Raw genomic sequence first — 20678 nt, forward strand, 5'->3', positions numbered from 1 at the left:
TATGTACTGCTACTTGGTGACTTGAAACAGTCACAGTGGAGATCAGTGAATATATGTTCGGCAATATGGTTCAGGATTATTAAATGAATGAGGCTAAAATCATGTAAACTATACAGAAGCCTCACAGCTGTGTAACATGAATATTTTCCTTAATAATCAGAAGATATTAGACATGGTAAGCAACAAATATCACAAAAATGAAATATGTATATTTAAGACTATATCTTAATGGACAGGCAACAAGTAGTTACCTGTGGAATTGTTTTTGAATCAGTTTTCTGTGTGCAATTAGACCATCAACACCAAACTAAAAAAAAAAAAGATAAAGGTGAGGAGATATTCATGCAAATACCTCAGCCTCAAGTTGACCTATTTAAACAAACTATTGAGGAAAAATAAGGGGAAATGGATAAAGGAAGAGACATTGCTATAGACTGTCACCCTTTTTGTGAAAGTTTTTTTTTTTTTTTGCTTATGCTCATTAAATTAAACAATTTTCACAATGATGAGGTCAAGAGAAACATTTAGTCAGCAAATACATGATCTCATTACAAAGTAGACACACTGAGGGTAAAGGCAACACTAGTTTAAAATATAAACTAATTTGAGAAATCCTGTGGAAGAGCATAAGCAATATCCCCTCACAAAACGATAAAGAAAAACGTAGGGGAAAACATGTCTGAAGAAAGTTTGGCACGAGGCCCACTATAATGTAAGCTTCCTAATAGCAGAGACATTTCATTTTTGTTTTTGTATTCCTAATGCCTAGACTATCTAAGCATACAGCAGGTGCTAATATGGTCTGGTAGAAGGTGTTTTCTCATAAGGAGTTCCCTGGGCCAGGCCCTGGCCCTCTCCCTATCCCGTGTTTGCCAGGTGCTATCCTAGTTGCTGGGGATTTAAAAACAAAAGCAAAGTGGTCTCTGGCCTCAGGGAGTTTATATGAGAAGGCACAGCTGGATTGCAATGAGGGAGTATACCTGCACTGATGAGGTCACAGATTGAATTCAATAAACATTAATCACACAAAGATTAAATGAGATAGTTTTTGTAAAGCACTTAGTACCATGCCTGGTACATAGTAGGTGCTTAATAAGTGCTTGTTCCCTTCCCTTGTAAATGCCTTCTATGTGCCATGTACTGTGCTAGACACGGACAACACAAGTCAAAAAAATGGATCCTTGAAACATTCCATATTTCCATGGATAATGTTTCATTAATGCGTACCTTTCATTCACTGATACAGATGTCAGCTCTTCATTTCTTAATAATAATAGCTAGCATTTATATAGTGCTTTAAGGTTTGCAAAGTGCTTTATATTATTATCACACAATAAAGAGAATTTTGACAAATGTGCAGCCCCATACCCTAATTACCCTGTGTCTCACATTCTAGTCACGAGCCCTTCTGCACTTAGGTTGGACTTAGAAACATGGAAATCTCATAATTAGAAGGTAATTCAGAGGTTACACAGGCCAAGTGAAACCTGAAGCAAGAATCCTATGGACAACATCTTTTGAAGGGGACTTCCTACCTCTGTGAAGACCTTCAGTAGTCTGGATTGCCTCCTGAGGCAGACTGTTCCATTTCTGGATGGCTGTCTTTGTTGGGAAGGTTTTCTATCTTTCTGAAACTTACACCCATTGCTCTCAGCTCTGTCCTTGGGGCCCAAGAAGAATCAGTCAGTTTTCTCATCCATATGATAGCCCACTGATGACAGCTATTGCGTACCCCCAGTCTTCTCTTCTTCCAAAGTCCCCCAAAGTCCTTCCACCAGTCCTTGCATGGCATGCTTTCTAATCCCCTTTTCATCCTGCTCATTTTCTTGTGTGCACTCCAGGAGGAAACATGGGACACTCACAATCTGTTGACAACCCTGGACTTCAAGTCTTTTCAACTTTACCCCTTATAAAAGTTGCAGAAATTTCATTACATTTTAAAAGTCATTTAGGTTTCATTAATAAGATTGACACAGACATTTAGAAAACTAACCTTTCAAGAACTCACTATGGAGATGGTAAACAATTGAGATTTTAAATTAAAAAAAATCCATTTATCAAATTAAAGTGTATTTCAACACAGCTACTAGGCTGCTAGTTCCTAGTGGACAGGAAACATCACATCTCATTCATCTTTGTATGTTTGTAGAACTTGACAACAGGCCTTTCATGTGGTATGGTCAGTGTTTATTCAATGAATAAATGAAAAAAATTAAAATTAGACCGAAGGAGACCTATAATAGGAAAAAAAATCTGTCCTGTAATGGTAATAGTTCCCCTAACAGAGGGCTTGGTTTATCATCGCATGACCTAGTGGAGACTTCGGGGCTCCTGTTACTTCTCTCTATTCTGGGCTCACTGCCTCATGGGTTCTCAGCATGGTGGGTGTGTAAATCTGCCAGTGCTGCTTTGGAATACTTGGTAGGCAGGATTCCAGGAGATCCCAGTCAGATCTCAGCAGCCCTGACTAATCAAAACCCCCAAAACATCAGCTATGGCAGTGGAGATGGGTGAGCAAGATGTTTAGCCCAGCAGGGACCAGGATGACCCTGCTGGAAAAAAAGCCCACCATTGTTGTCACCCTGAAGGCTGCTCCTTTGACTCTTTTCCCAGCCTCTCCACAGCTGCCTTTCATCTCCCCAAAGCCTCAGCAACACTGGGACAGTTGGAGAATAGCTTTTTAACCTCCTTTTTTTTTTTTTTAGCACAAAGGGCAAAGCAAAGGTGAGCCCCAAAGTGCCCCCAGACCCTCCAAAGAAAGGGAATGGGTCAAAAGACAGCTCATCTTCTGGGGCTGGGCCCTGACTTGGAAGACCTGACAATAATAAGGCTCCATGGACACCAAGTCAGAGGGAGTTTGAGATGCCCCAAGGGGAGCAGGCTTTGCAGAGGAATAGCACCCATAGTCAAAGAAAACAATATGCGATTTAAGGCATTAATTGTGTATAGTTAGAGAACCCAAGGGGAACATTAAACCAAAATGAATTTAAAACCTTACTGATCAAAGAAGCACAGAACTTCCGAGTTGGAAGAGACCTCAGGGGACATCTTGTCCAACTCAATACCTGAATAAGAATCTCCTCTATCCAGTGCAACAGCTTAATGACCTCCAGTGATGAACTCTTACCTTACCTGGACAGCGTTGTAATGTAAGTCTACAAAGCAGTTCTTTCCAACCAAATGAAGTGAGTTAGGTTGCAAATCTGGTGCCAAAATACATGTTTCCCAAATAGCTCATACACGGCGGAAATGTCTGGGTAGTGTGTGTGTGTGTGTGTGTGTGTGTGTTATACAAAATCAGAGGCAGCCACATTGCTAAGCAACTCAGTGCACTTAGGTTATAAAAATGTCGTTCCATGATGTCTACTCTAATGGACACTTTGCAGCAAGTGAACACTGCCTGTTGTCTTTGTGCATTAGAAAGAATTGAAAACCCAACATGGGCTAAATGTTCTTCGGTCACAGAAAGCAGCTTTGCCACAAAAAGGACTGTTTATAAAAGGACAGGCAAAGGATGGGATGCCCAGTCTATGGTCCAGCAATTGTCCAGGGTTATTGGTGGCCACAAGTGAGCCCAGGATCTGTGGGTCCTGCAGCAGAGTTCAATGGTTTCTTATAGCCAGTAGGACTGAGGAAGTCACTGCATGGGACACTCATGCGCTCATCAGAATCACTTTGAAGTTGCACAGCTGAGTGTGGGTACGATACTATGTGGCAGCTGGTGGCCAAAGAATGATCTTCTCTAACTGTGTGTATGTGTAGTTTTCCTCCATCCTGTAGTTTGGCACTTTTGGCTCACACCAAGCATTGTGCAGCTGCTTATTCGAATGACATAAGGTTAGTAGGTACCTGAAAAAAAAAAGTACATCATTATATAAGTCTAGGTCTATTGAAGAAAGGATGATGAGGTTGCTTAAAATCTCAGAGTTAGAACGAGGCTCTGAAGGCCTTTTGCCTGACCCATAACTGAGCTGGAATCCTCTTTAATTATATCCCTGAAGCAAAGTCAACATCCATCTACAGTTCAAAACCTTATAATGAGAGAGAACCGCTATCTCATGAGGATGCTTAACTAGAGGGTCATAAATGTAAACAAACTTTGAGAAATATCTATCAATATAATAGGGTTTTTTTGGTAATCTGATATATTTTATGTTATTCATTTAAAAACGTCATTCTAAGAGGCATTGCCAGTTTGTCTAAAGGATCTTTGATCAAAAATTAAAATAAAATTAAGGATTCTTGCAGAGGCAGTGCATTTTCCTTTTAGAAAATACTGATTATTAGGAAGTATTTTTCATATCAAGCCAAAATTTGTCTTTCTGAAACCTGAAAACTTGGAACCACTATTCATTGTTCTGCCCTTCAAGGTCAAGCAAAAACATCTTTCTTCCAAATGACAGTGCTGTATGCTGCAAATAGAATATATAAGAGGTATAGTAGAGTGGCATTCTATATTAAGAAGATGTAATGGGGGCAGCTAGGTGGTACAGTGGATAAAGCACCATCCCTGGATTCAGGAGGACCTGAGTTCAAATCTGACCTCAGACACTTAACACTTAATAGCTGTGTGATCCTGGGCAAGCCACTTAACCCTCATTGCCCTGAAAAAAAAAAAAGATATATCCATGTGAGGAAATCTAGAAACTTAAGGAAGGGAGGGGGGATGGATAACCTTTGGATGAAGATCAATTAAGGGAAAAATAGAAGTGATATTGTTAAGGGAGTATACTACATACCATATGTACAGAAGAAGGATATGGATAAGTTATTCTGATAACATCATGAACCTGGCATGGGGGTATGATATAGTAGTCATGGTAAACTTTTATTAGTCAGTTAGTGAATAAGCATGTATCAATCAAGTGAGAAAGAAAAGCAAAAACATGGTTCATGCCTTCCAGAAGCCCATATTCTATTGATGAGACAATAGCTGTATATAGAAGATGTATAGAATATAAATGGAGAAAATCTCAGAGAGAAGGCACTAAGGATGAGGGGGGAGGGGAAGGCTTTTTGCAGAAGGTAGGATTTCAGCAGAGTCTTGAATGAAGTCAAGGGAGCCTGGAGGATGAGGTAAGGAAGAACATAGGGGATACAGCTAAGTAAAAGGACAGTCAGGAAATGGAGTGCAAGAAGTTTGGTGCCACCAGATTGTAGAAAATCACTTTGATAGCTATGTAGATATGGAATGGAATGGAGAGGGACTTGAGGCAGGGAAATCAACCAGAGGCTATTTCAATGGTTCAACTGTGAGGTGATGAGAGTGCACAGGGGTGGCAGCTGAGTGAGTGAAGAGAAAGGGATATATATGTAGATAAATAAAAATATATACACATGTAATATGTATATGTGTGCGTACATGTATATATAACCACATATATATGTATATGTAAGTACACACATTTATTAAGCACCTATTATATGCCAGACATGGTACTAAGTGCTTGATACAAAAAAAGGCAAAAGCCAGTCCCTGCCGTCAAAGAGCTTAAAAGCTAATGGTAGAAATAACATGCAAATGAAAATATACCAAGCAATATATAGGATAAATAGAAGATAATTAATAGAGGGAAGGCACAGGAATTAAGAGGGGTTGAGGAAGGCTTCAATAGAAGATGGAATTTTAGTTGGGACTGAAAGGAAGCCAGAGAGGTCAGTAGAGACAGAATTCCAGGCATGGGGGACAGCTACATATACACACATATGTGTGTGTGTGTGTGTGTGTGTATGCATATACACACACAAACACACGTATATATGTAGATATGTTGTGAAAGTAGAAATAATAAGACTTGACAATAACTGGATATGTGGGATGAGTGTAAGAGAGGTATAGAAGACAATACCAAGGTTACTGGGAAGATGGTGGTGTCCCCAGTAGTTATAGGGGAGTTCAAAACAGGAAAGGATTTGGGTGGAAAGAAAATACTATTAATAATCTTCTGCCAAAAGCAAATAATTTTATATTCTCAAGTTTGTCTTAATGAGAACTTCATTCTTCAGAAGTTGGGCTGTGTGACACAGAGAGTTATTCTGTGCATGATTTGGCCAACAGGGATGGACAATTATTAGAGTATAAATGATAGGAAACTTGGAAGGAAGATTTGAAGCCAAAACTATCTATAAGCCAATATGAAAAAAAGCATGCCAAATCACAAACATCTGGTGAAATAGGTACTAGTGTCATCCCCATAATATAGGTGAGGAAACAGAAGTTATGTGATTTGCCCAGGGTCACACAGCTAGTATGGGCTTGAGGCAGGATTCAAACTCAGGTCTTCCTGACTTCAAGTCCAGTACTCTATCCAACATTCCACTTTGTTCTCTCAATACTGGGAGCCTTAAAGATCAACAGATGGATACTAGGGATAGAGTCAGAGGAACCCTCACCTGGCCTGGTATGTATATGATTTTGATCACAGACTTAGAAGGGACTTCAGAAGCCATCATGTCAAAGAGGCTGGTTTCAATGGTAGAGTGAGAAATTTATTAGATGAATTTCTCAAATGTGAAAAGCTAGGATGGAGACTACATTTCTGGAGATCATTCAAAACAAGATAAAAACAAAACAAAACTCCACTCCGTTGATTTTTTTTTTTTGATTCTTTAGCTAGGTGTCTGAAGATTGGGGTCATCATACTTCTGAATAATTTTTTCTTTTTTTTTTTAGTGAGGCAATTGGGGTTAAGTGACTTGCCCAAGGTCACACAGCTAGTAAGTGTTAAGTGTCCGAGGCCGGATTTGAACTCAGGTCCTCCTGACTCCAGGGCCAGTGCTCTATCCACTGCACCACCTAGCTGCCCCCTTCTGAATAATTTTAAACTATTATTTTCTATTATCTGAGAAGCTGGAGAGGGAACATCTCAAAGTTTATAGATAGCCAGACAGAGTATGGAGGTGAGCATCTCTGCAGATAATCACAAAGACTATTTTCCTCCCACTACAAAAACAAGTTCTTCTTTTCTATCTTGCTTAGGCAGAGGTTTAGCCTAAGCCTCTGAATACTCGGGGGTCAGCAGCAGAAGTGGATACCAACATGAATCATGGGTTCTTAACCTGAGGTTCACAGCTCCTTCCCCACCTCTCACCTGAATTCATTGATAGGTTTCATAAGTTCTTAGAACTTGTATAGGGAAAAATGACTTCATTTTCACTAATCTTCCTCAAATAAAAATTTAGCATTTCCTTCAATTATGAATATTTTTAGAAAAAATTATTCTGACAAGGGGCCCATAGGCTTCACCAGACTGCCAAAGATATCCATGACACAAAAAAAGGTTCAAAACATCTGCTATAAATTCTTTGAAAGACAGATACAGACCCCATCAAAACCTGTTTAAATATACAAACGTTTGGGAAGAAGGAGGCTGCAGTTTCGTCTCGGTGCTGCTAGAACACCCACTTATCTGCTAACAGTCTACCTGTCCAGCTACAAAAGGACAAAGACATTGAGACATTTCACTATGGCTGAGATAGGATTCTGATTTAGACCTGCAACTAGCCACTTCTCATCATAGGCTTTCCGTTCTGGAAAGAGGAAATGATCTTTGTATTAAAGGATTTATAGCTGCCAGGGACATTAGATAGCAACTAGTCCAACCACCTCCTTTCAAAGAAGGTAAAGAGGACTGAGGACCTAGAAAGTGAAATATTCTGCCCTTGTTCAAGTAGCAAATAGAGTTAGGGTTCAAATTCAGGTTTGCAGACTCCAAATCTAGGACTGACTAGTCTGGACTTTAGCTTAGTTCTGGAAAGTGTCACAAGGTAAAACCAAGAACTTTGACTTGGAAAGAACCCTGAAGCCGGGTATAAATCCCAGCCACCTGTTCCTTACTACCTCTGCAGTGAGGAGTAAGTCACTTTATCTGTCTGGGCTTCAATTTCCTCTTCTGTAAAATAATGGAGTTGTATTGGACAGATGATTTTGAAAATTCCTTCATTGTGTTCTGATATCCTAAAGCCACCTCGAGCTCTAGAATTCTATGTTCAGTGGTTCTCTTCTCTCTCTAATTTTTCTGTATGTTCTAATCCTATGTTCTAAAGGTCTCTCCAGTTTAAAATTCTTTGTTCTAAGACACCTCCCAGTTTCACATTCTATGGAGAGCTGTCAGTATCACAGCGAGCTGATTTCTAAAGGTTGTCCTCTTCTAGGACCTGAGGGAAGCCAATGAGGTACCAAAAAAAAAAAACCCGTTGACTTTACCTGAGGCCTGTTGCTTTTACATGCATCATCCAAGTGCTTGTGCCACAGTATCGCGTGCAATCTGGAGCCGGTCTGAAACTTGTAAACATTGCCTATCACGTTAAAGAAAGAAGTTAGCAGGTTAGGAAAGGGTCAAACATTAAGGTCTCAAAGTTAAAATGAACATAGTTACAGATGGAGCTACATAACCTAAGTAACTAGATAGAAAAATGAAGTGATTCAGTCAATAAACAATTATTAAACACCTACCATGTGCCAGGCACTGTGCTAAGTAAACCCCAAAACTTCAAAGAAAGGCAAAAGACACACCCTGCTCCCAAGAAACTCATGGTCTAATGGAGGAAATAACATGCAAACAACTATGTACAATAAGCTATAGACAGGATAAATTGGAGACAATCAACAAAGGACAGGCACTAGAACTGAGGGATCAGGGAAGGTTTCCTAAAGAAAGTGAGGTTTTAGCTGGGATGTGAGGGAAACCAAAGAATCTAGTGACTATAAAAAGTTCATAGAAAAAAGAGGCAGAGTCACAGATTCTCCTAGCCCCATCTAGACTGTATCTGAGTGTGAGGATTATTCCTTCATCCCTAGGGGCAACACTGATGGAGTCCTCAGAGTCACTCCCTCAGACCTGAGTCAAATGTACCCTGTTAGGGTCCAGTTTTCATTACCTGTGATTCTCCTTCCTAATCTCACCAAATGAGGCCAGCTTCCAGTTTCCTCATGTTATGCATTGACATAAACAGATATCCTATCAGGGATTTCTATTCTCCATGGAAACAGAGATTACATCCAGTTCTCTAGACCTTTCCCTGATTGGGTTTGTTCTGCAGGAGACAGACACACAAGTGGACAATAGGGGAAGACTCCAAATGCTGTAGGCCAGGAGGTCTCTGGTTTCCCTGGTCTCCAGAGAGCATGTAGAGAGGCCGGGACTGGGTCTGATCTCTTGCATAAAGCTTTTTCTGCTATTGATATTCTGCTATTGATATTCTGAATACTGCCTTGAGAAGAGAGGGGGATGATTCAACTGATAATAATGCTTTTCAGCTGCAAAACTTCCACTGCTTCCCTTCCCCCCTACCCCCCCCCCCCCATCTCTGCATGCACATTTGTATTTTCTCTGTCCAGTGTGTCCACAACTCTTTCCCTGATGTGGTAAAGGACCCAGTTTCCTCCAGGTGCATGCAATGGTATATATTGTTGTTGAGGGTGCAGAGCACCCAAGAATTTCTCTGGGGTACATCAAGGAATCTTCTTGAGAAACTAAACCAGAGGACGGATAAGCGGAACCAGATCAGACTGAGCTAGCTTCAGGACCTCCACCCTTCATTCTGATCTCCCTTACCCCAGAGGAGATAAGTTTGGGTGTGACTGCGGCCTTTGTGTTCTGAGGAGATGGCTTGAGGGATGGCAGCCACCCCTCACCCAGTTCCTCTAGCCACCACCAGTGGGGGATGGTCCTCCCTCACTAAAGGAACTTTCCACAGGCAGACGGTCACACCCCCATCAGTCCCCAATAAAAGTACCTGCCGGTCTCCTGCTCGAGGAGATTGGTACCTCAGAGCCATGTGTTTTGTTCCATACCTATCTCCCCATGAGAAGTCCAAGGATTTCTTTCATGGTTTCCCTTCCCCCCCTTCCTTTCCCTTGCCCCTAAATAAACTACCATCTTGTTCTAACTGCTTTTGTGTGCAAGAGGGTGTAATTCTTTAAAGAAGAATTCCTAAGAACCCCTACCCCTAACCCAAACCCTTACCCCATTTTCCCCCATAACATTGTCAATCACCAGGCATCTTTATGGGGCCATCTTCTTAATATGTGACCTAGGTGATGCAGTGGATAGAATGTTAGGCTTGGAGTTGGGAAGACTAATCTTCCTGAGTTCAAATCTGGCCTCGGATAATCCCTAGCTATGTGATCCTGGGCAAGTCACTTAATCCTGCTTGCCTCAGTTTCCTCATTTGTAAAAATGAGCCAGAGAAGGAAATAGAAAACCATTCTAGTATCTCTGGCAAGTAAACCCCAAATGGGGTCATGAAGAATCAGACATGAATGAAAATGACTGAACTACAACCCTTTAACATAATCCTTCAATTTGAGTTAGTTCCCACAGCAATCATTTCTTATAGCTAATCACTCTCTTTGTAATTTTTTTTTCCTCTCTTCTGAGGCTCCTCTAAACTTGACTTTGTATGATATGATTATGGATTTGAGTCAGATTAAACTCCAAGGATGGGGTCTGGAAGGTACCCAGCCCTGCCCCAGTATAGTTCGTTTAGAAGTTTATTGCTTGTCAAATTCTCACTGTCTCCTTTAAATTTTATTGCCAATTAACAGTATTTTTACTTCTGCTCAGTCTCCCCACTTGTCAGCTACATATTAGTTTTGTCTGCAATCCATCATGTGTCAGAACCCCAGTCCCTGTTGAGTGGGTCAGGGAGTTTGCCCACCAATTCAATACTCGGGACTCAAGAAGAAAGGACAGGGCTCGGCACAGGATGCAGCAATTAAGTTCAGACCAGATGTTAAGTGACATGTCTCTTTTTCTCAGAGCAGAATCCCCTTGGCCCTGGGGTCCCAACAATGGATTATTCTTTTTTTCCCAACATAGCTGAAGATAAATTTTAACCCTGTCATCCTTCTAGAATTAACATGACTACAGAACAATGCTGAAGCACCTGAGTGACTCTTCCTGTTATTCAGGTTGAATATCTTTAGAGACAGAGGCCGGGAGAGGGGAGTCAGTGGGAACTATGAGATCTGAAACATCTGACTGTCACTCCCCCGTTCCCTCTTCCTTCTGTTTGACCTTGTTCCCCCTCCCCTTTTCCCCCTTGTTCCTGGAACACATATGCATGTCTCCATACATTGATCACGAGTTAAACAAGCTTGCCCTAGTGTGCGTGGGGACTTCCCCTATAAAAGGTCAAGGCATGTATTAGCTAGTGCGGCTCAGGTATTGAGTTTGCCCATTCCCATGGGAATGTAATAAATCTGTCTCTGCTTGACTTGGTGGTCTCCTCGAGTTATTTGGGTAAACTGAGGCAGTTTGCCCCATACAACTTGATGGTTCCATGGCTCTGAACCTCTTCTCAGGAATCAACACTTCTAGAGATGGTAACACTAAACTTCAAAAGCCAAATTAGGCAGGTTTTAGCTGGATTATGCAGTCACAGTCAAAATGTTCCCATGTTGGTCCTTCTACCCCCATCAAAAGACCAAAGCTGTAGCTGAAAATCAGGTCAACAAAGGCATTGAATTCCTGTCACGCATTCCAGATATGAAGAATAACAGCAGTAGCATAGAACAGACACCATCTCTGTTACATGTCCAGAAGAGAGATCTCAGATGTGAATGCTTTTAAATTCCTAGTTTTCATATATTTGAACTGTTATTATTGTTTTTAACTAATGAAGACTTGTTAGTCTGTTTTCATATTCAACTGAACAAAGGACTGTCTCCTCTCAATGTGGATATAACAGTCAGTCATACTCCCGTGACCTGTTTGTAGGACAAAGGTCACAGATCCCCTCCTCTCCCTCAGGTTAGGAAGGTCACATGGTTCAAGGAGCCCTGGTCTCAATTAGGTCCTCTCCAGAGTTCTGTCCATATAAGGAAGTATAAGGTCCACTCCTGAGTTATGCCCATACAAGGAAGAGGGGTGGGAATACTGCGGTTCCCATTAGCTAGTTTTTCCTCGTAGATTGTAACCCTGACCAGTGATGAAAAAGGGGAAGGTCCATTCGAGTTAGGGACTAGGGTATAAAACAGGGCCTGTGAGCCCCCTTTCGGGGCACCCACTAGCTGCACACTAGGGTGCCTCCTTCTCATGAGAAGAAAATAAAGCCTTTGTCACCTCGATGCTGAGTTCCTGAGAATTATTGAGAAGAGGATGAATTTTTCCCTCACATTTTGGAGAACAGTGGCCCTCGGGTTTGAGTTCCTAGGCCTGTGGAACAATTGTAAAGGACTCTGGAATTATGTAGTCCTCTTTCCTTTGCAAAGGCTTTTCCATAAAATCTACTATAAATATGTAAGAGCTACAATGATCCACTTGTGTAAGAATGGGAAAATCACAATGTTTCTGGGTTTTCGTTTAATTTTCTGTGATAAGTAAATTGGATTAGATATTCTCTAATGTTCCTTCTGGCTCAAATCAGAGGTTGCTAGTATTTTATCTTTCCCTTATGCAGTAAAGTTCATATTTTTTACCTTTCCATTAGTTATGCCGCCATCAACCCTTTTGCCTAGAGAAGGCAGATGGAGACAGCTATTGTGGAAAGAGCACTGGCTCTGTTAATGGGAGGAACTTGGTGCAGTTCAAGCCTATCTGGGTCTCAGTTTTCTCATATGCATAATTAGACTTGATAATCTCTGAGGCTCCTTCAAGCTTTATGATCCTATAAGTGAATGTAGATCCTGAATGACTCCAAAGAAATTTCTGTGTTTAGCCTTATCTAAGCTATTTAAGATCAATGCATTTGAAGGACCTTTTAGTCCCTTTGTCTAACTCAGTATAAAACCAACATAGCCTCTAGAATATGTGGGCTACCTGATGGTCAGGCTACTATTGTCTAAATAGATCCAAGCTTCTGGGAACAGCTCACATGTACAGGTTTATCCTCCTTGGTTGGAAAAGATAGGGACACAGTAGTTGACAGTGAAGCAAATGTATACATGTATTCTTGCGCCCTTGCTGTATGGGTATATGTACAGTATTTTATATATCCTTTAATAAGCCCTGTAGTTAGATCAACTTCATCTATATCCTTTGTACTCAAATTTGAGCAACACATCTTATTGTTTTTTTATCCCATAAAAAAAGGAGAGCAGTTTCTAGTCTTCATACCTTTGTCAGGGTTATTCAACTGGAAAATATCAGGATGCTCAGGATCATCAGGTAACTGTACCATCCATCCAACAATGGAAACTTTTTTTCCAGGTGTGGATTTATACTAGAAGAGACCAAACACAGTCATGAAACCAGAGAGCAAATATACATCTCCCCAACTGTCAACATCCACACAATTTGTTGATAATTTGTTCTTCCATCTTTGTTGCCATTATTTATCAACTCCTAGGTCACTGTCCCAACTTCTTCAGTGACCTCTGTACCTGGTTCTGTCATCAGGATGAATATACTAACAATCTACAAATAATTCCTGAGCTTCTGCTAGGTTTAAAATGCCTTATGAGCTAGAAGGTACCCAAGACATACTCTGTGATCTCATCAATCTCATAGTCTAATTAGGGAGTTGGCATACACATAGGAAAAGAGAACCAACAATACCAGGAATTATATGGGAAAGGAGAGAGCATAGTGTGGTTATAGAGGACTGGGTCTAAAGCTACCTGTGTGATTTGGGGCAGATCATTTAACCTCTGTGGACCTCAGTTTAAAATAAAGGGGTTGGATTAAATGTTTTCAGGTCTTCTCCAGCTCAAAATCTATGTTCCTAAGGACAAGGATTTCAAGATTCATTTTGATAACTCTTCTAACATGTTATCCTTATAATACCTCAACTCCAAAGACTTACTTTTCAGCCATCTACTCTTATAGTTACAAATTACCGCTGAGCCTCTGCCATGTTCAAGATGCTGTGAGTGATGCAGAGTGATAAAGAGGTACTTAAGATGTATTCTGCACTCTCAAGGAGCTTACGGTCTAATTAGAGAGGTAATATACATATTTGAAAAGAGAAATAACAATACCAAGAAGCATAAGAGAATAAATTTATCTCATGAGACTAAATCACTTGTGAGGTACTCACTTTTGAAATTTCACTTACCACATCTTCCTATCCCTTCTGTATTCATCCATGCCCTCATTTAGACAGAACTGAAAATTGAAATCTCTAAAAAATTTCATTGGGATCCATTATGACTTTGTCCCTTGATTTCTTTTCTGCCAATAATCTAGTCTCATGGACCTCAATTACTTTATAGCTCTGACCTTCTGGCATGCCACTTTAATAATTCATTAGCACCCTTGAAAACCTCAGTTCTTGGATCTTCTGACATTCCCTATCTTGGAATTTTTAGCCATGGGACATCTTTAGCATGAAACTCATGTGTTACTTACATGTTTTCTGTCAGTACCCCGTAAGGACTTTGCTCCAAAATATAGCAGAGTTGATCCTGATAGTGTTACCCAGTACCTAGACCATGAGGAAAGCTGGAAAGAGAAGATGAGTAACAATAAAAAAAATAATCCACAATCAGTAATTATTTTCATATAAACAACAATAGTAATAGTGATAACACCAATAGTAACTCATATATAAATAGTTGTTTAAGTAGACTTAGGTAAAATCCCACCTTCTACAGGAGACCTTTCCTGGTTACCTGCACTGCTAATGTCTTTGAGATTGTCTTCCAAATACTCTTGTATTTACATAGTTTGCCTCAGTTTCCCTCATCTTTAAAATGAGGTAGAGAAAGAAATGGCAAACCACTTCAGTATCTTTGCCAAGGAAACCCCAAATGAGGTCATGGAGTCAGACATGACTGAAATGACTGAACAACAACAAAAGCATAATTATAGATTGCTTTCCAAAATTGTTGGACCTTTTTACAGCTCCATCAAGTCTTTCTACAACCACTTCCAACACTGACCATTCTTTTTTTATTTTTTAATTCTTTTTTTATTTTTTGGTGAGGCAATTGGGGTTAATTGACTTCCCCAGGGTCACACAGCTAGTAAGTGTCTAAGGCCGGATTTGAACTCAGGTACTCTTGAATCCAGGGCCGGTGCTTATCCACTGCACCATCTAACCGCCCCAACACTGACCATTCTAATCTTTTGTCATCTTTGCTAATTTTCTTGGAGTGGGGACAACAACACATTTGCATTTCTTTTACCATTAGTGCTTTGGAGCAATCTTTCATATGTTTATTAAAAGTTAATGGTTATGGGGGCAGCTAGGTGGCGCAGTGGATAAAGCACCAGCCCTGGATTCAGGAGTACCTGAGTTCAAATCTGGCCTCAGACACTTGATACTTACTAGCTGTGTGACCCTGGGCAAGTCACTTAACCCCCATTGCCCCGCAAAAAAAAAAAAAAAAAGTTAATGGTTATTCTGAGAACCATCATTGATTAATCAACAAGTATTTATTAAGTTCCTACTATCTACAACAACTATGTTAAATGCTAGGAATACAAAAACAAAAGATAAACAATGTCTTCCCTCGAGGAGCTTACATTCTAACTGGAGAGACAACACATACATATAAGTATAAACAAAATGTTTATATTTATACAAAGTAGTTTTGCAAGGTAGTGTCCTAGCAATTTGTTGAATCAGGAAAGGTTTTATGTAAAAGGTAATGCTTGAGCTGAGTCTTAAAAGAAACAAGGGATTTCTAAGAGGGAGATTGAAAGAGAATGCATTCCCACCAATTTCCCCCATAACAATTCCATTGTGAATGTGTGAGAGCATGTGTGTTAGAGCCTCCACAAAGGCATAGAGATGCATAATAGATGTCATCTGTGCAGAAGAACAAAAAGTCCAGATTGGCTTTTGGTGCCATATATTTGTGCTAGTTCCCTATAGATCTTGGATATTAGACTTTCAGCAGAGATACTCAATGCACAGATTTCTTCCTAATCAGCTGCTTCCATTCTTATCCTAGTTGCATTATTTTGTTAGTACAAAAGCTTCTCAATTTTATGTAATCAGAATTCTTTATTTACTTTTTGTAATTGCTTCTGTCCCTCATTTGACCAATTCTTTCCCCAGCCAAAGGTAGGAAATGTAACTGATTTGGTTCTCTTCTAATATCTTATGGTGTGATTTTTAACATTCAAGTCACATAGGATTAGGCTTTTGTTTGAGCCCAAAGGGCATGATTAGGAGCAATTTGATTGAAATCAGAGAGAAACAAGTTTAGACTTGATGTCAGGAAAAAAAATTACTAACAATTAGATATATCCTAAAGTGGAATTGGATTCATCATCAGAAAGTGGTAGCTTTTCCATTGCTGGAGGTCTTGAAGCAATAGATGATTACTAGTTGGGTGTGTTGTATTAGGGATTTTTTTCTAGTTAAGATTTGGGCTATTGAGATCTAGATCTGAAATTCTGTTATTCTGCAGCCCCTTTGGAGTCTTTATCAACTTAGTCTTTTCTAACTTGGACCTACTGTCTCCTTTATCTTTTCTCCCTTTTCCCTTCTGTTCAATTTTGGGCCTGTTTTTTACCCCATCTCTCATCTTTCTATGTCCATACGCATATACATGCTAGCTCTCCAAAGATACCTGACCCTCTTTCCCTGAGATGACTTGGTTATCTATATCTATATCTACACATCTCTACCTATATACATCTGTGTGTAGATATGTATATGAGTGCATGCTTACACAAATATATTGATGTATATACATGTGTATGTCTACATGTATTTGTATATATATGTATTATACAGTCATAGAAACATTTGCGTGTATGAAAGAGAAGAAACACAACTATAGTAACACAAGTGTAGTAATATATCCAAAATATTATTCCCTATTTTCAAATTAGATTTATACATCTATGCACATAGATGTATAAATTTAGATATAATCTATACATATAAGTATAAATGTATGTAGGCATATATATATATATACATTTCTTTTTTTGCTAATAGTTACAAAGGGCTCTTCTAGGTCTATTTTTTAGGATTTTGAAAAACATAAACAAATATTTTATTTTGATGAAGAATTTTACTGTGTTTATTGATATGTATCACTTTTAATAGATACTGCCACTATATGACTCTAGGCAAGTTATTGGACTTCTCAGGGCCCCAGGCAACTAAGAGGATAAATTGCAGAGTAGTTGCTGGTAGAGAGAATCCCTCATATTGAGGAAATTATTAACTCCAAAAATGAATAACTATACTAATTGTTTTGCTGATGTATTCCAAGTATAAATCTAAATTGAAAATAGGGATTTCATATAAATGTTTTACATCAATATTTCTTAGTAAGATTGTTCTCTAGTTTGCTTTCTGTTTTATTCTTCATTGTTTTGAGTATCAGGATTACATTTATCTCATAAAAGGAGGTTGGTTGAATACTTTCACCTTCAGAATAGTGATTATAAGTATAAATATTAATTGCTCATAAAGCTGAGTAGACATTTTATTATTTCTCTTGGTTTGGCATCTTCTCTTCATGTGACTTCTTCCTGGTTGACAGTATCTGGTGAGACCCAGTGCTATAAGGGAGAGGACTCAGGCCCTCCCTGTCCAAGGCTGGCATTTGGCTCTGTGGAAATGCATCTTGGTTCTTTGCCTCAATTTTTAACCATTCATTTTTGGTAAAGGAGTTTAATCTGGAAGGTATGACCTTGTGAATTTTGAAAGGTCAGAGTTCTAGGAATCCAGGGCTCAAGGAGTTAAGTTCATGCTGGGTTTTGCAATCAAATCAACTTTGAAGCCCCAAGGTACAGGGGGTGACTTTGGGGACCCAACTCAATAGTTATTGAGATGAAGAACCATTCAACAGAAATCCTATGTTTAGAAGTGAACTTGTTGGGACCAATACTATCTATATGCTACATTGAATATGAGTCCACTCTCTCCATGGACTATGGTGGTATAAAGGAGAGTGTGCCCCCCAGCTGTTGGGAGGGGGGGTAATGTATATAGTTGCTGTATTTTTAAAGTAAATATCTCTTTCTAAAAACTAATTTATATTAATTAGTTAAAATGAACTGGGATGCTAATCACTGACAACTAGATACTGGAATGGAGGCTCAAATAGTTAGAAGTAGAGGAGATATCTTAACCCCACACGGGTACCTCTAAACATAATATCTAGTATAGTGAAAAACAATTACCTCTATGTAAAGGCATTTACTAAGACAGTGTAGATTTAAAATATGTGATTTTAAATTTATATATATACATACACAAGACATATACATATACATATATACATACATATACATGCACACACACACACATAAATGAATAATAGCAACACAACATGGTTTCCCTAAACTTGGGGCTCACTCTTCCATAAACACATAAATTAGGGGGAAAAGTAAATACAAACCTAGAGTACCCCAGTAGTGAGGCACACACATAGGAAAATATATGTGGCCAAAGCAACTCATCAGAAGTACTACAGAGCCTTCATATTCCTTCTTTCCTTATAAAGTTCTCATGCTTTTTCACTCTAGATACAATGTCTCTGCTGGTTGGGTTGCTCAGGTCGGCTCCCTCTGTGTACTCTTTTCCACAGCTTTCACTCTCAAATTATCCAGTCATTTTTCAATTGTGTCTGACTCTTCATGACCCCATTTGGGATTTTCATAGCAAAGATACTGGAATAATTTGCCATTTCCTTCTCCAGCTCATTTTATAGATGAGGAAACCGAGGCAAAAAGAGTTAAGTGAACTTGCCCAGGGTCACACAGCTACTAAGTGGCTGAGGCCAGCTTTGAATTCAGGAAGATGAGTTTTTCTGACTCCGGTCCTGGCATATGATCTACTGCACCACCTAGTTACTCCAGGTAAATTCCAGGGCTAATTCTTTCTCAAAGCCATAGTCAGCTTTCTTTGCTGCCAGAAGTCTTGCTTCTTGAAGCTGCTTCCTGCTATGGATGCTTCCTGCATGATCTCTCTGTCTGGAGAGTATGTGGCATTGCTTTATCCCTTGAATTCTATGGCTCTTTAACTTGCTCCCTGTTGAATTTAGGAATCACCTATGAGTTAGATAGTTGCTAGGTACCATGGTTAATGTCAGGAAGGAGAGAAAATCTATTGCCCTTTATTGATCTCTTGTAGAGGCACAGGGATCACACTTTACACAACTGACTCCCACCTTCAAAACCTAGAAATCTCTAACTCTTAAACTGTTTGACTATGTCCAGGGCTTGCCAGGCTTAGTGTTGTAAAGGTCTCCAGGGACACAGCCAATCTTCACCCAGCCAATGGGTCAAGTGCTCTTCCAGTTAAATCAGACTACTCCTTCACATCTTGAAAAGGGATGGCAATGCTTGCAAACAATCTTTGTACATTACTAGTATCTACCTCTATCTCTATCTCCATCTATCTATACATACATATATATATATATATGTGTGTGTGTGTGTGTGTATGTATGTATCTGTTATTTGCTCCTTACTTTATGTGATAACTTCAACTAGCTAGAGAGGAAAACCAAATTCCCTACTCCCTTCTCCCTCTGTACAAGCTCCCATAACCAATTCCTTTTAATAACATGAAGTAGAACATTGATGATTGGTGTCTGCTGGTGGACAGAAATTGCCCAATAGCTGCTTCCTTGAGTACCTGTGATGGAGGAGGCTAAAAAGGGTTAACAGACAACCTAAGATCTGAGCTCTAAGACCCGAGCTCTAAAAAGGGTTAACAGATAACCTTGAGTCCTTATCAATAGTACAAAGGTTAACAGAAAAACTAAGGTTTATGTTCTTACAGTAACCAAGAGGGTTTGTCCCTATCAACCCTCACCATTGTGAGGAAATGGGGAATGGTCTCCTCTCAATAAGGATATAACAGTCATCATTCAAATTACACTCCTCTGGACCTGTTTGAGGACAAAGGTCTCAGTCCCCCTCCTTCCCCTCCAGCAAATAGATCACATGGTTCAAGGAGTCCTGAGCTGTTCTCAATAAGGTTCTCTTCTGGGCTGTATCCATATAAGGGAAGATTGAAGAAATGTCCCTGTGTCACCTCCCCCATTGGCTAAGAACCTAAAGAATAATTATGGAAATTAGGGTTAGGAATACTGTGCTCTGGTTAGCTAGTTTTTGCATGGAGATTGTAACCCTTGAGTAATTGACCAGTGATGAAAAAGGGGAGGGTTCATTCATGTTAGGGACTAGGGGTTAAAATGAGGCCTGCAAGCCTCCATTCTTAGCACCTACCAGCTGTATGTATGGTCAAATCTTAATAAGATACCAAGGGAATACTGACATTACATGTTCCCTGACCACCACTGTCCAGAGACTGGAACAGTAAGAACAACACAGAGCCATCAGTGAAAGCAGCACACCTCACCAGTGTGAGCAGGCTATGAAGCCATGCCTGGGAGTCCTACCTGACTTAGTTTCTGCAACTACAGAACTATGTCAACAAGAGTTACAAAATACAATAGCATTTATACACATTGCTTTCTTCTTTTAAGGTGAGGCAATATAGAACATTGAGATTCACTATCTTAGAGTATATAGGATCCTGGATTCATAGTTAAGAGACCAATTGAAACTCATTACACCAACGCAGATCTCAACTGATTTATGATTTAGTATCTAAGAGACTAAACAACTTGCTTAAGGTTGTAGAGCTAGAAAGTGTCAGAGGCAGAATTTGAAACCAGGCCTTTCCAACTCTAAACAAAATGGTCTAGCCATTTTTCCATACCTCTGATATCTTCAGTGACTCCTTAATTTGCCTCAGAAAAAAATATGACCTGATTGACCTTGCATTTAAAGCCTTCTAAATCCTGGCTC

At 39.7% G+C, this 20678-nt stretch overlaps 1 protein-coding gene across 2 annotated transcripts in view; it reads right to left on the reverse strand.

Moving 5' to 3' along the window:
• Positions 1–2447: 2447 nt before the first annotated feature.
• Positions 2448–20678, reverse strand: part of RALGPS1 (Ral GEF with PH domain and SH3 binding motif 1) — a 632069-nt gene continuing 613838 nt past the window's right edge. For both annotated transcript variants that reach the window (XM_043981906.1, XM_043981905.1), the window contains 4 exons: positions 14295–14387; positions 13062–13167; positions 8207–8298; positions 2448–3849 (listed from right to left, as the gene is read on the reverse strand). In XM_043981906.1, the coding sequence (XP_043837841.1) occupies positions 3820–3849; positions 8207–8298; positions 13062–13167; positions 14295–14387 (321 nt within the window). In that variant the 3' untranslated portion in view covers positions 2448–3819. The remainder of the gene's footprint in view (positions 3850–8206; positions 8299–13061; positions 13168–14294; positions 14388–20678) is intronic.

Source organism: Dromiciops gliroides, chromosome 2, assembly GCF_019393635.1.
Source record: "Dromiciops gliroides isolate mDroGli1 chromosome 2, mDroGli1.pri, whole genome shotgun sequence".
In the NCBI taxonomy this organism is placed as follows: Eukaryota; Metazoa; Chordata; class Mammalia; order Microbiotheria; family Microbiotheriidae; genus Dromiciops; species Dromiciops gliroides.